At 38.1% G+C, this 13,641-nt stretch overlaps 1 protein-coding gene across 1 annotated transcript in view; it reads left to right on the forward strand.

Moving 5' to 3' along the window:
- Window positions 1-8,050, forward strand: part of LOC107282532 (myosin-1B-like) — an 18,746-nt gene extending 10,696 nt beyond the window's left edge. Inside the window, exons 22-39 of the mRNA XM_029283058.1 lie at window positions 5-158; window positions 255-431; window positions 521-666; window positions 764-854; window positions 943-1,332; window positions 1,679-1,805; window positions 1,988-2,106; window positions 2,344-2,540; window positions 2,876-3,059; window positions 3,164-3,329; window positions 3,729-3,853; window positions 4,010-4,318; window positions 4,411-4,614; window positions 5,157-5,282; window positions 5,370-5,540; window positions 7,099-7,203; window positions 7,317-7,412; window positions 7,895-8,050. Coding sequence (XP_029138891.1) covers window positions 5-158; window positions 255-431; window positions 521-666; window positions 764-854; window positions 943-1,332; window positions 1,679-1,805; window positions 1,988-2,106; window positions 2,344-2,540; window positions 2,876-3,059; window positions 3,164-3,329; window positions 3,729-3,853; window positions 4,010-4,318; window positions 4,411-4,614; window positions 5,157-5,282; window positions 5,370-5,540; window positions 7,099-7,203; window positions 7,317-7,412; window positions 7,895-8,050 — 3,043 coding nt within the window. The remainder of the gene's footprint in view (window positions 1-4; window positions 159-254; window positions 432-520; window positions 667-763; window positions 855-942; window positions 1,333-1,678; window positions 1,806-1,987; window positions 2,107-2,343; window positions 2,541-2,875; window positions 3,060-3,163; window positions 3,330-3,728; window positions 3,854-4,009; window positions 4,319-4,410; window positions 4,615-5,156; window positions 5,283-5,369; window positions 5,541-7,098; window positions 7,204-7,316; window positions 7,413-7,894) is intronic.
- The last annotated feature ends 5,591 nt before the right edge of the window (window positions 8,051-13,641 follow it).

The following is a 13,641-nucleotide window of genomic DNA, read 5'->3' on the forward strand; positions in this document are numbered from 1 at the left end:
TGACTGAGCGGGCTGAAGATGAAGAAGAAATGAATGCTGAGTTGACAGCCAAGAAGAGGAAACTGGAGGACGAATGCTCAGAACTGAAGAAAGACATTGATGATCTTGAGCTGACACTGGCCAAGGTGGAAAAGGAGAAGCATGCTACAGAAAACAAGGTACTGGCCAAAAATATACCAAAATTAAATCGCTACCTACTGTTGCCATTTCAGAATACATAGAGCATCTTAACCCTGTCTGTTCAACTTCTAAAGGTGAAAAACCTTACCGAAGAGATGGCGGTCTTGGATGAGACCATTGCCAAACTGACCAAGGAGAAGAAAGCCCTGCAAGAGGCCCATCAACAGACCTTGGATGATCTGCAGGCAGAGGAGGACAAAGTGAACACTCTGACCAAAGCAAAGACCAAGCTGGAGCAGCAGGTGGATGATGTAAGTACCCCATCATCTCCAGAGAAGAATTGGGCTGAGGTGGAGGTATTGCTGTGATGGGACAATCACTCTGGTCTCTTTGTGTTCAGCTTGAAGGGTCTCTGGAACAAGAAAAGAAGCTTCGCATGGACCTTGAAAGAGCTAAGAGGAAGCTAGAAGGGGATTTGAAGCTAGCTCAGGAAACTACAATGGATTTGGAAAATGATAGGCAGCAGCTGGATGAAAAGCTGAAGAAGTAAGTAATAATGTATATTGTGATGGACCATAGTGTTAAAAGGAATTCTCTTAACATTTAATTTGGAGACTAATCCATTATATTTTGTTGTGATAAGGAAAGACTTTGAAATCAATCAGCTCCAGAGCAGGATTGAAGATGAGCAGGTCCTGGGCGCCCAGCTTCAGAAGAAAATCAAGGAGTTGCAGGTTTGTCATGAAGTGGTTCCTTCATGAATGGAGAATTAAGCTCTCTGGATGCCAGTTTCAGGGTTCATGGTTGCCCCTCTTTTTCTAGGCTCGTATTGAGGAACTGGAAGAGGAGATTGAGGCAGAACGGGCATCTCGCGCCAAGGCAGAGAAACAGAGGGGTGATCTCTCCAGGGAACTTGAAGAGATCAGTGAGCGTCTGGAAGAAGCTGGTGGAGCAACTGTAGCTCAGATTGAGATGAACAAGAAACGTGAGGCAGAATTTCAGAAAATGCGTCGGGACCTTGAAGAGGCCACATTGCAGCATGAAGCCACGGCTGCTGCCCTCCGCAAGAAGCACGCAGACAGTGCAGCTGAACTTGGGGAACAAATTGATAACCTGCAGCGAGTGAAGCAGAAGCTGGAGAAGGAAAAGAGTGAACTGAAGATGGAGATTGATGATCTTGCAAGCAATATGGAATCTGTCTCTAAAGCTAAGGTATGCTGTAGTACATTAAAAAATAAGTGAAAAGATATTGGTTTTATACCTAGGCTTTTTTTTTGTTATATATTGAAGTTAAAATTGTGTTTCTTGCCAATATTTCATGGACACTTCAGAGTTAGTAAAATAAGAATGTGTGCAAACATTAGATCCTGACTCTAGAGTTCAATATTTAGATGTGCCATCTATTCCACTTTATTTCTGGAGGCTATTCTGTTTCCTTAAACACTTTAGGTGTCCTTACTAAATATCATACATTGTAATATCTAGAAGTGAAGATGAATGCTAGGTCCTGTGGAATCATTTAAAAGGTTGCCGTTTTTTCTTTATCCATGTTGCTTAGGCCAATCTTGAAAAGTTGTGCCGCACACTAGAAGATCAGCTAAGTGAATTTAAAACAAAGGACGAAGAGCATATGCGTACTATTAATGACGTGAATGCTCAAAGGGCTCGCCTACAAACAGAAGCAGGTAAAATGATGAATTATATTTGGGGAAAATGATTTTTTTTGTCCCTAATGTGAAGAGTCTTGCTACATTGGATTACCCAAATTGATTTTTGAAATGAATTGAGCTGAATCCTGAAGCTTCCCCAGCTGAGAAAATGTTAATGCAACTTTTATTCCAAACATGTCATGTATTCCTTGCTTCAGGTGAGCTCTCACGACAGGTGGAAGAAAAAGACTCTTTGATCTCCCAGCTCTCCAGAAGCAAGCAAGCTTTTACTCAACAAATTGAGGAACTGAAGCGACAACTTGAGGAAGAGATAAAGGTACAGAAGCTGAATTATCATATCTTTTATTGTCTTTCATGCTACCAGAACATCCAGGGGTGCTTCAGAAGCTTTCCTAATACAACACTTGCCTTTGCTTGTGTATTCATTGAACTTTGATATGTTTCTTTCTCTCTGCTCTCATTTCTTGTGAAATCTTACCATGGGAGATGATTCTTAATTATGTCTGTTCACTTGGCAATTTGCAGAATCTCTAATATTTGGTTAACTCTACAGGCCAAGAATGCCCTGGCTCACGGCTTGCAATCTTCTCGACATGACTGTGATCTCCTTCGAGAGCAGTATGAAGAGGAGCAAGAAGCCAAGTCAGAGCTACAACGTGCCCTGTCCAAGGCAAATAGTGAAGTTGCCACATGGAGAACAAAATATGAGACTGATGCCATTCAGCGGACTGAGGAACTGGAGGAGGCTAAGTATGCTCGATAAAAAGATTACACCTTTCTAATCAAATTGCAGTGTGAGTAGGATTAGATGAGTGGCTTTTTAGAGAGAGGTATTTACAATAATAAAGAGAAAAATGGTTCATTAATCAAACATTGTTCACGGAACCGTATTTTATCGTTTGACTTGGGATGAGTGTCTAAAATAATATTGTGTATTTTGCAGTCCTATTTATCCTAATTTTTGTTGAAGCCAATTTTCTTGAAGACGAAAGCGGAATTACTGAAAGGAGATGATTCACTAGACAGATTATTCAGCCAAATCAAATATTTACTACTATGGAGCATTGGGTTTATGTTTTTTTCAGGAAAAAGCTTGCTCAGCGTCTGCAGGAAGCTGAGGAACATGTAGAAGCTGTGAATTCCAAATGTGCTTCCCTGGAGAAGACCAAGCAGAGGTTGCAGAATGAAGTGGAGGACCTGATGATTGATGTGGAAAGGTCCAATGCAGCTTGTGCAGCTCTAGATAAGAAACAGAAGAACTTTGATAAGGTAATTTGAGTTGCTATTATCATTACTGTTGTTTTAAAAGTGGAATGCACTGCACACAAGCTTTAAATTTAGCTAACTTATTTCTTGCTGTTTTTGTTTTTTAGATTCTGGCAGACTGGAAACAAAAATACGAAGAAACACAGTCTGAACTGGAAGCTTCCCAGAAGGAATCTCGGTCTCTGAGCACAGAGCTCTTCAAGATGAAGAATGCGTATGAAGAATCCTTGGATCACCTGGAAACCCTGAAGCGTGAAAACAAAAACTTGCAACGTAAGTCCATGTACATATATGTGCTCACTCAAGCCTAATCATGATTTTATAGTAGGAAGTTTCTACTTCACTTCCATTTAGTCCTATTTACTTTGATGAAAGATGGGGAAGTTATATTCCTCCAGGTATTACTGAACTGCATCTTCCTGCACCACCAGCCAAGATAAGCAATGGTGAGGGATGCTGTTCAACATCATGTGGATAGTAATAGCTTCCTCAGGGTTGTCTTAGGCTCTCTGATATCTTAAATCCATCAAATGTAAGGCATTAAAATGAACAGTAGAACTTGTATTAGTGTCAAAAGCTGGATAACATTTTGTACTCTGTTCTTTACTGAAACAGCAAGATTTCTCTTTGATGTCCCACTTTTTCATTTTGTATTTTGTGTCAAACTAATAGAGGAGATTTCTGATCTCACGGAGCAAGTTGCTGAGGGCGGAAAAGTTATTCATGAATTGGAGAAAGTGAAGAAGCAGATTGAGCAAGAGAAAGGAGATATCCAGAGTGCTCTAGAAGAAGCTGAGGTAATTATGTAATTATTTTACAGGATAAATAAAAAAACAAACATAAATGTACCCAAGGCAGTGAACTAAATGTTTCCATTAGTAGGATATTCCTATTTAATAGCCTTTCAGATGATAGTGCCATAACGTTTGCTTTATTGTCTTTTTTCTTTTAAGGCCTCACTGGAACACGAAGAGGGCAAACTCCTGCGCATCCAACTTGAGCTCAACCAGGTGAAATCTGACATCGACAGAAGAATTGCAGAGAAGGATGAAGAAATTGATCAGCTGAAGAGGAATCACCTGAGAGTGGTAGAGTCCATGCAGAGCACACTGGATGCTGAGATTAGGAGCAGGAATGATGCCCTGCGGCTTAAGAAGAAGATGGAGGGAGATCTGAATGAAATGGAGATCCAGCTCAACCATGCCAACCGTCAAGCTGCTGAAACACTAAAGAATCTCCGGAACACACAAGGACTGCTCAAGGTACATATTTACTTCTATATTCATGAAACAGCTGATATTTTTATTGTATCACAGCTATTTTCAAAGACAAATATTGCAATATCCTGTTTTAGGACACACAAATACATTTGGATGATGCTTTGAGAAGCCAGGAAGATTTGAAGGAACAAGTGGCCATGATTGAGCGCAGAGCAAACCTGATGCAGGCTGAGATTGAGGAGCTCCGGGCAGCTCTGGAACAGACAGAGAGGGCCAGAAAAGTGGCTGAACAGGAGCTTCTGGATGCCAGTGAACGTGTGCAGCTCCTCCACACACAGGTAGATAAGTTTTTAGCTTGAGAATTTTTTTTCTAATTCAAGAGCCTTGTTCCTGATGGGTAGACTTTTATTGTTCATTTTAGTTCCAGAGCCCTTAGTTCCCTGAGCAAAAGTAGAAATATTTTTGTGTTTTCTAACTGTTTTGGGACAATTATGATAAATCTCAAATGGCTAGGTAGTGTTTATTTAGGAACTTATCCTAAGTGAGAAGTTTTAATGCAAAAGGAGAAAAGCCAATATATAATCAGAAAACAAATCCTAATGTTTATTTACTCCCTGGAAACTTTATAGACTTCCTGTGAAATTAGAGCTAAACTCTACTCCTCTTTATAGTTGCCTCTATTCTGCAACAATTATTCTCAAACCAACAGTTCTAGTGATCATTTATTTTTCTTCCCTTCCTGAAGTGGACAGGGAATTTCAGTTCTTCGGTGGCAACTATTTAGTCTCTCTGTCTGCGTGTATGCACGCTGTCTGCATGTATGCATGCTTGTCGCTTCTGTCTTTTCTGAAATATGACTGACCACATTATTTTTAAACAGAATACCAGCCTGATCAACACCAAGAAGAAGCTGGAAACAGATATTTCCCAGATTCAGAGTGAAATGGAGGAGACTATTCAGGAGGCACGCAATGCTGAAGATAAGGCCAAGAAAGCCATCACTGATGTGAGTACAGTGAGTTTTCACTGAAAAAATTAACCGGTTTACATCAAGCATTCTTTATTCTGAACTGCTTGGTTCATTTATTACTAGGCAGCCATGATGGCGGAAGAACTGAAGAAGGAACAAGACACCAGTGCCCATCTTGAAAGGATGAAGAAGAACCTGGACCAGACTGTGAAGGATCTGCAACACCGTCTTGATGAGGCAGAGCAACTAGCCCTGAAAGGAGGGAAAAAACAGATCCAGAAATTGGAAGCTAGGGTTTGTGTGATTCATATAAGAGCAACTGCCATGCATATATTTGTGAACCTTTGATTTAATTTCTTTGTGTGTAGTATTAGCTGAAAATTCAGAGAAAGATCGAAGAGCAACAATATGCTCTTCAATCACATAGTCTCCCTAGTATACAGCTGCCCTACATATCCCAAGGTTTGCTCCACATTATTTAATCATGTTTAATTTTGTTCACATTTTAATCTCTTCACCCATTCCTTTTTCGGAAATTACTGTGAGAAGTTCTGTGATCACTTCCATTTGTTCTTTCAATATCCTAGAAAGTCATTTATCTGCCCTAGAGATCTGAATTAATCAAATCAGCATGGTTTTCTTTTATGCCCTCCTTTAATTTCTCTCTTATCTTCTCCTTGTCTGGTTTAAGGACTTCTGGTTTACTGTTCTCTTTTTTCCCCAGTGGCATAATGGTGACCATCCATTTCCCTTTCTCTTACAACAAATCACTCTTTGGGTTTCCTTTTGGTTTCTAATATACACAAATAACTTTTTACTGTTTTTTTTAATATTTCTTGCTGGCCAGCCTTTGCTCCTGCTGAGCTTCACTCTTTCTGCCACAGTTTCTTTAGACTACTTATGTCAGGGGTGTCAAACTCGCAATGTCACATGACGTGTCGTGATGTATCGCGATTTTTTTTCCATTCCCGGCAATGGGGTTTCAGCACGGTTTCAGCATGACGGATCCGGCCTGTGGGCCGGCAGTTTGACACCCCTGACTTATGTTCTTTGGGAATTTGGCATTCTTCCATTTCCTGAACCTATCCCTTTTCTTTTCACTATGTGAAGTTCTGGGTGTTTTCTGAGCTGGGTTGCTTCACTGTAGACCAGGGGTCTTCAGACTCGGCCCTTTTATGACTCATGGACTGCAACTCCAAGAATTCCTCAGCCAGCGTGCCTGGCTGAGGAATTCTGGGAGTTGAAGTCCATGAGTCATAAAAGGGCCGAGTTTGAAGACCCCTGCTGTAGCCATTTCATTTCCCAACTAGATTACATCATCAGTATGAGTAAATGTGTGGTTTCAGTATTTTCACCATGTTATAGTTCTTTGTATGTATCCATGCTGGATTCATGCTATTTTTCCCCTTCTTATGTGGATTATTATGCTTGTGCCACTTTTATGGACACAGCATTCATGTAATCCTTATAGCCAATGTTCTGGATTGTATAACCGTATAACTCTATGTAACCATAACTAGAGAGCATGTATCTGTATGTTAGAATATCTGGCATTTATTAGGGTAAGTGCTGTCTCCTTAAGAGATGGCTTATGGGAAATGTAGTTTTAGCTAGTTAGCTATCCCATATCAATGGGTCAGTGGGAGGAGTTTCTAAAGGGCATTGGGAGACTTCCTGGACACAAGCCAGATGGGAATGCCTTTGTCTGAGAGAAGCATGGGCCATCGGATGTCAGCAGATGACCCTGCTTTAACGCTATAAAGATGCTATGGAGAAAGAGCATGCATTTTCACAATTTAGTGGGCAACTCTACTGCTAGGATTATATGTTTTAATTTTCTTTTTAATGTCAGGTTCGTGAGCTGGAGTCTGAGTTTGAGAATGAGCAGAAGCGCAGTGCAGACGCTATCAAAGGTGTACGGAAATATGAGAGAAGAGTAAAGGAACTAACTTATCAGGTGAGCATGGAAACTGTTATTTATTTCAGACTCTTTTAGAAAAATGAATAAAGGAGTAAATAATTTGCACATTTACTCTCTCTATTCTTTATATCCTTTTTTTAAAAAAATAGTCTGAAGAAGACCGGAAGAATGTTCTGAGGCTCCAGGATCTGGTAGATAAACTACAGCTTAAAGTGAAAGCATACAAGAGACAAGCTGAAGAGGCGGTAAGTACACAGGAGGACCTAGTCCAGGGATAGGCAACCTTGGCTCTTTTATGACTCGTGGACTTCAACTCCCAGAATTCCTGAGTAGCCATGCTGGCTCAGGAATTCTGGGTGTTGAAGTCCACGAGTCATAAAAGAGCCAAGGTTGCCTACCCCTGACCTAGTCCAAAACATTCTCCCTGCACAATTAAAACACGCTATGCATGGCACATAAAACAATGAGGGTTAGTCTTGAAAAAGTCACATTTTCTATTGCTTGTGCATATAACATTTTATTTATATGAAATCTTGTAAAATGTCATCCTATTGTTATGCACTTCAGATGAATGAAGACCTTTGTGGAATTCATGTTCATCTTTTTAACCTCATGAGATGCTTCATATGCTTCTAGTTTGAGATTTCAGATTAATTTTATGCCCTTAAAAAGATTCTCAGAATTATGTTACTGGGGATTAAATTTGAATAATTATATGCTTTTCTAGGAGGAACAATCCAACGTGAACCTTTCCAAATTCCGCAAGATTCAGCATGAGCTGGAAGAAGCTGATGAACGGGCTGACATTGCTGAGTCCCAGGTGAACAAACTCAGGGTGAAGAGCCGAGAAGTGCATAAGAAGGTGATTGTAAGCGAAGAATAAACTCACCTACAAAAGGCAAAGTGACCGGAGAGAAGCGCAAAATGTGAAGCTCTTTGTCACTCCCTGTAATTACTGTTTATCTTTCTTTAATATCTAGAAAATAAAGATGGTAGAGAACTTTGCATACTAAAAACAGTTGTGGCTTTCCTTACATTCTACTTAATGCTATAAACTGGAGGTGCTTTATACACGTCTATTTTCTATCTGGTATGAAGTATATATTTAAATGAGCTTTATTAATATCTAACTCTTTTCTATATAGAAATATATTATCTATATAATGTCAAAAATATAATTTCCATAATGATTAAAATAATTTCCATAAAATTGGATTTCCTTTGGTAAAGGAATTAGCTTGATAGTAGAATTAAATGGGTTACAGAATATAGACACTTTAGCTGAGCTCAGAAAAACTACATAGGATTGGAGCTTGTTTAGAGGCAGAGTACCAGGAAAGGTAGACTAGGAAGTAAAAAAAGGAAAACTGTAGAAGAAACAGTGGCTTATTAATAACAAGTTATTAAGAAAACTACATGGAAGCATTGATGTAGTTATCAAAAACTGAACTTGAGTTAGGGAAGCTTTGACCTTTCAATTTTGCAATCTAGGTTTCACAGATTTTAATGGAAAGGCAATTTATATTTTTTAAACGAAATGGGTAAAATGTTGCTAGTTTAAATAGGCATAAAGAAAACATTTTTATTTTTATACTAAATCCAATGAGGACACATTAAGAAGTAAGGATGCTCCCATATAAGACTTTCATTACTCAGCCATATTTTTTAGAATTGTATGAAGCATCCAGGTAATCCAATTTTTCATTTTTCATTTGTTTTTGCACTATAGAAAATGTAGTATGTTTCTTCTTCATAGTTATACAATGTACAGCCAACATATATTCCTAACCAAATACTTTTTAGTACTATCCTGGTACATAATCATACATCTAACTAGAATAGAATAGAGCTGGAAGGGACCTTGGAGGTCTTCTAGTCTAGCCCCCTGCTCAAGCAGGAGAACCTATACCATCTCAGACAGGTGATTGTCTAGTTTTAAAGGAATTAGCTATATGATAAAAGTAAATATACATACAATGGAAATAATACACACACTGATTATGAATTAAAATGAAAATAGCATGGGGAAATAAGAATAAATTTCATATTTGTTAGGGGAATATTATAAATGAAGAAACTAAGCTTTCTTATACAAACAGTATTGGTCTTTTTCCAAATTGATGATTAGATCTTGGAAAACTGAAATTTGAATAGTGATTTAATAAACAACCAAACAGAACGTAGATTGTGATGGCCTGCTGTTACAAAAGTATATATGGTTCTAATAAGAAAATAAATTTTAGCAGTTGGGAAAACAATTTATATATTGGATTGTACCACTAAAATATCCAATGCACACAAAAGAGGGCAGAAAAATACATAATTGTGAACTCACATATGGAACCAGCCTGGGGAAATGATATTTTTGGTGTCAGTCTTACACCAAATATAATTCTGTAAGTCAGAGATCTCCAAATGTAGCAAATTTGAAGACTTGTGAACTCAAAATGGCTGGCTGAGGAATTCTGGGAGTTGAAGTCCTAAAGTTGCCAAGTTTGGAGATCCCTGATGTAAGTAATATTACTTTAGCCTGGATTATTTTTTGCATTGTTTATGCAGTTCTTAAATCTAAAAAAGTCCCTAAATTTGAATCAAAATCAGCTAAGCACAAATGAAAATTACATTAAATATTAACTGCATGTAGACTTAAAAAGTATGCAGTTAATAACTTACTGTATGTTCCATATCTCTCTCTCTCTCTCTCTCTCATATCTATGATTTGTTACAAGTTATAAGTAGATTTTTCTGATTTTGAAAAAAAATTATGAGTTTTTAGTCTCCCAGGAATGAATAATAACTGATTAAGCAGAAAATGGAAAAGTGCTCTAAAGTCTAACCAATAATTTCCTCTCCTTGTGAAGCAGATCAGGGCTATATAATGTATAATTTTATATTTGGTTGTGTTAAGGATCAAGGAAGAGGAAGATGAAATTCTCGCATTGCATACCTATTCTATGGCCAAAACATCTCTTAGAGCAGGGGTTCCCAACCAGGGGTGCTCGCATCCCCTGGGGGTGCAAGACAATATTCCAGGGGGTGCAAAAACTTGGGTTTTCAAAATTATAGTGTATATGCATAATTTGTTGCTGTTATTTTGAAGTTTTGTAAGGGGTTGCGAGAATATATCAGAAACGTTCTAGGGGTGCGGGGTATAGAAAAGGTTGGGAACCACTGTCTTAGAGAAACAATAGAAGCAGCACTTAACACACTACACTTCCAGGCCCCAAATCAAAAACAACACATGGAGATTTTTCCAAGTAGAGTTCTTTTATTATTTCAGAGCAGTAGACAAAATCTTGCCAAACTGACACTCTACTATCTACATCTATCATATATTCTACCATATACTCCAGGAATTATTAGGGAGGGGCTGTCTTCATCCTCTTTCTCTAACATTTGGACTGAGTTGCCTTTTACTCCTCTGGAATGTGCCCCCTCCCTCCTGGGAATCTGCCTCTTTACTACATTCCATCACCTAAACAAATGAAAAGGAAGGAATAGTGCAAGTAGCCCCCATTCCTACAGTAACATCACAACACTGAGGGAGAGCGAACAAGCAATGCCTAGGTAAAGGCGGGGAGAACTTGCAAAAGGAATGGCATAGATCCTGGAAGGAGAAGAGGAAATAAATTAGCCTGATGCAGAGCTTCCCCAAAATTGCTCCCAAGGAAGGGAAGTTTGAGTTTGCCACTCAGGACTTGGCAAACCACATTGACTCCTAGGAGAGCCTCAAGCTCCTTAGACTCTTTTATTTTTCCATCATCATCATATCTCTTTCTCAATAACCTTTGGCTTGCTATTGCAAGGCACAAGAATCTCTTCCCGACCTCTTCTCTTGCACGCTCTTACAGGACACATGCTCTTTATATCTCAAATTCTAAGCATGGTCCAAAGGGTGTGCGAATACTGTCTTGGTAATCATAGAAGGTATGCCAAGAGCCCAAAGTCTCCTATTCCTTACTCGTCATCATGACTATTTATCATACGTTGTCTGAAAATAGTAGACAGGTTTTCCTATTCCAACAAAAATGATTTATTCTACAGTAAGTTTTGGACATATCACAATCAGACTGGAATAAAATATTTGACAATTATAGTATTTATGTTCTTCTGGCAGTAGCACAGAAGCCAGTTGTCCTTTCCCTCCTGCAAAGGTATCGATGAAAATGGTTTCAGGAAAAAAAGTCACTTAAATATTACTGAAGCTGTTTAAATGTTACAAAAGTCATTTAAATCACTTTTTAAAACTGATTTTCAGTAGGGGTGGGGTGACCAGTAGCAGTTTTATGTTAAGATGCTTTTGTTGAAAATGTTACAAGTTAATGACTTCCATCAAATATATTTAGAAATGATACAGGCACTTGCAGGAATGCAGTGGCTCAACTCTAAATATATCCAGGGATAATATGAGTAAGAATTATGTTTGCAGTCAACTTTGCCAAAACAATACTTGGCCAGAAATATTTGACCTGCGGCAGAGGAGGTGCTAGGACCAAGCGGATATTATAAAAGAGTTTCTGGGACCTGCCTTATCTTTGATCTGCCTGAGCTTTGCCTACAGCTTCAAGGTAAGTCATGTGAAGAATGAACTTAGGGTTGGAGGGAAGGATCCTAAGTAGGCCTGGGATTCTACACATCCCAGGACCATCTTGCCACCTCTGGAACTAACTTCTCTGGGCAGATTCAAACCTGTTCTTGAATGTGTCTGTACATTTTCCATTCTTTATATCAACATATTCTTGGAACTTTGGAAATCTTGGATTACAAAGAGAATCATCATCATCATCTTCATTTTTTTTTAATTGTTTGGGTAGTTCTGGCCAGCCTCAAGGCTGCATGTAACTTCTTGCAGAAGGTGAGGTAAGGCATAACAGTACTAGTTCCCATAATACTGTACAGATAGTATTATAATTCTCATCATATGGATAATTTAATGATTCCCATAATATAGATAAAACTGCATTTGAAAATGTAATCAATGTGTAACATCTAACACATGGTAAATATGAACAATTAAAAAATGGAGATTTTATTTATTTTTATTTATTTATTAAAATTGTTTGCCACCCATCTCGCCACAAGAGCCTAGGAAGAATTAAAAGAACGTAAGCAAAACATTTTAAAAGTAATATATATATATATAAGCATTAAATATAAATGAATCCTCAAATCCATTCAGAAATTCATAATTTAAAAAATTGAAATGTAAAAACTACAAGACGATGGAACACTGGATTTTATTTCAGAACTTATCAGCAAGGCACAAATCTTGGGCTGGATCTCTGTGATCCCCTAATAAAGATGTTTCATTTTGCTGGCCATGAAGATCATGGTTTCTTAGTTACAATCTTTTGGGAGATGCTTTACTTTCAGATCCAGCAGGATGCATCACAAAGCAGGCTTCTGTACTGTCACTTTCAAATTTCTGATAAGAGACTGGAATATTTCTAATGCCAAGGATAAAATGGACAGTATTTAATTTCATAGACATAAAATGCTCATGAACTTTTCTTTTTCAAAACAGTAGAATAAAAATATAATGGCATATATGCCTACTTCAAAAGAAAGACAGCCTGGAGGCAGGAGATAGAAGTAGTTTCTGTTGCTGATAAAACAATTCACAGTACCTTCATTAGAAAACTCATTCCCCTGTTGGAATAAGTAATAATTATAATATACATTATAAAAAAGTAATTACATGTTTTACATGTATGATAATATTTTATAGTTGTTCTGTATACATAAATCACATTTTTTATCCACATATATGCTCCACTTTCTTTTCTGCTTCACTCTTTTATTTTTATTTTTTTGTAAAATATGTGCTGAGTTCTCAGCAGAGTCCTGCTTTGATTCCTATACTTAACCAAAGTAATTGATTACAGATTACAATATAGAAATAGGATGCTGTTCTGCTGTATGCTGAATTATTTTTTCTTTCAGAGGATAGATGTTCAGCTCTCCCTCCTCCCATTCTCTTTCTCCTCTGCCCTCCCTCTCCCCCTTCGCCCTCCCCCCTCCCTCAGACTATATCTAGTCTGAGCTCCTACACCTGTCCATTTGTCTATTCATCCATAGTTTATATTTTTTAATTTCTTCTTTTGGACACCATGAGTAAAAAGTTGAAGATAATAATGATGACAGTGGAAGGACTCAGACCACATGCTGATTTATTAATGTCTACAAGTTCCTCACTGAGCTGAAATGGCATGTCTTCTACTTCTTGGGTCAATTTTTCTTCTTCTACAAAACACTGGTTTTCTTGCAGGGGATGTTGTTTCCATCAAAGGAAGGCTATCTAGAAGGGTCTTGTAGTCATAAGCAGTTGCTCAGTCCACAAGGTGGAAGGTTGCAAAACAAACAAAAAATAGTAATTTAGCCTTTCAGAAAAGCTTTCATTGTACCTATAACCTGATAGGCCATCTTTCCTCCATGTAGTTTTCTCTGCTGCGGTGTGCCCTGTAAACTGCAGCC

The sequence above is a fragment of the Protobothrops mucrosquamatus genome, unplaced genomic scaffold, assembly GCF_001527695.2.
Source record: "Protobothrops mucrosquamatus isolate PMUCROS unplaced genomic scaffold, P.Mucros_1.0 scaffold_36, whole genome shotgun sequence".
NCBI classification, from domain to species: domain Eukaryota; kingdom Metazoa; phylum Chordata; class Lepidosauria; order Squamata; family Viperidae; genus Protobothrops; species Protobothrops mucrosquamatus.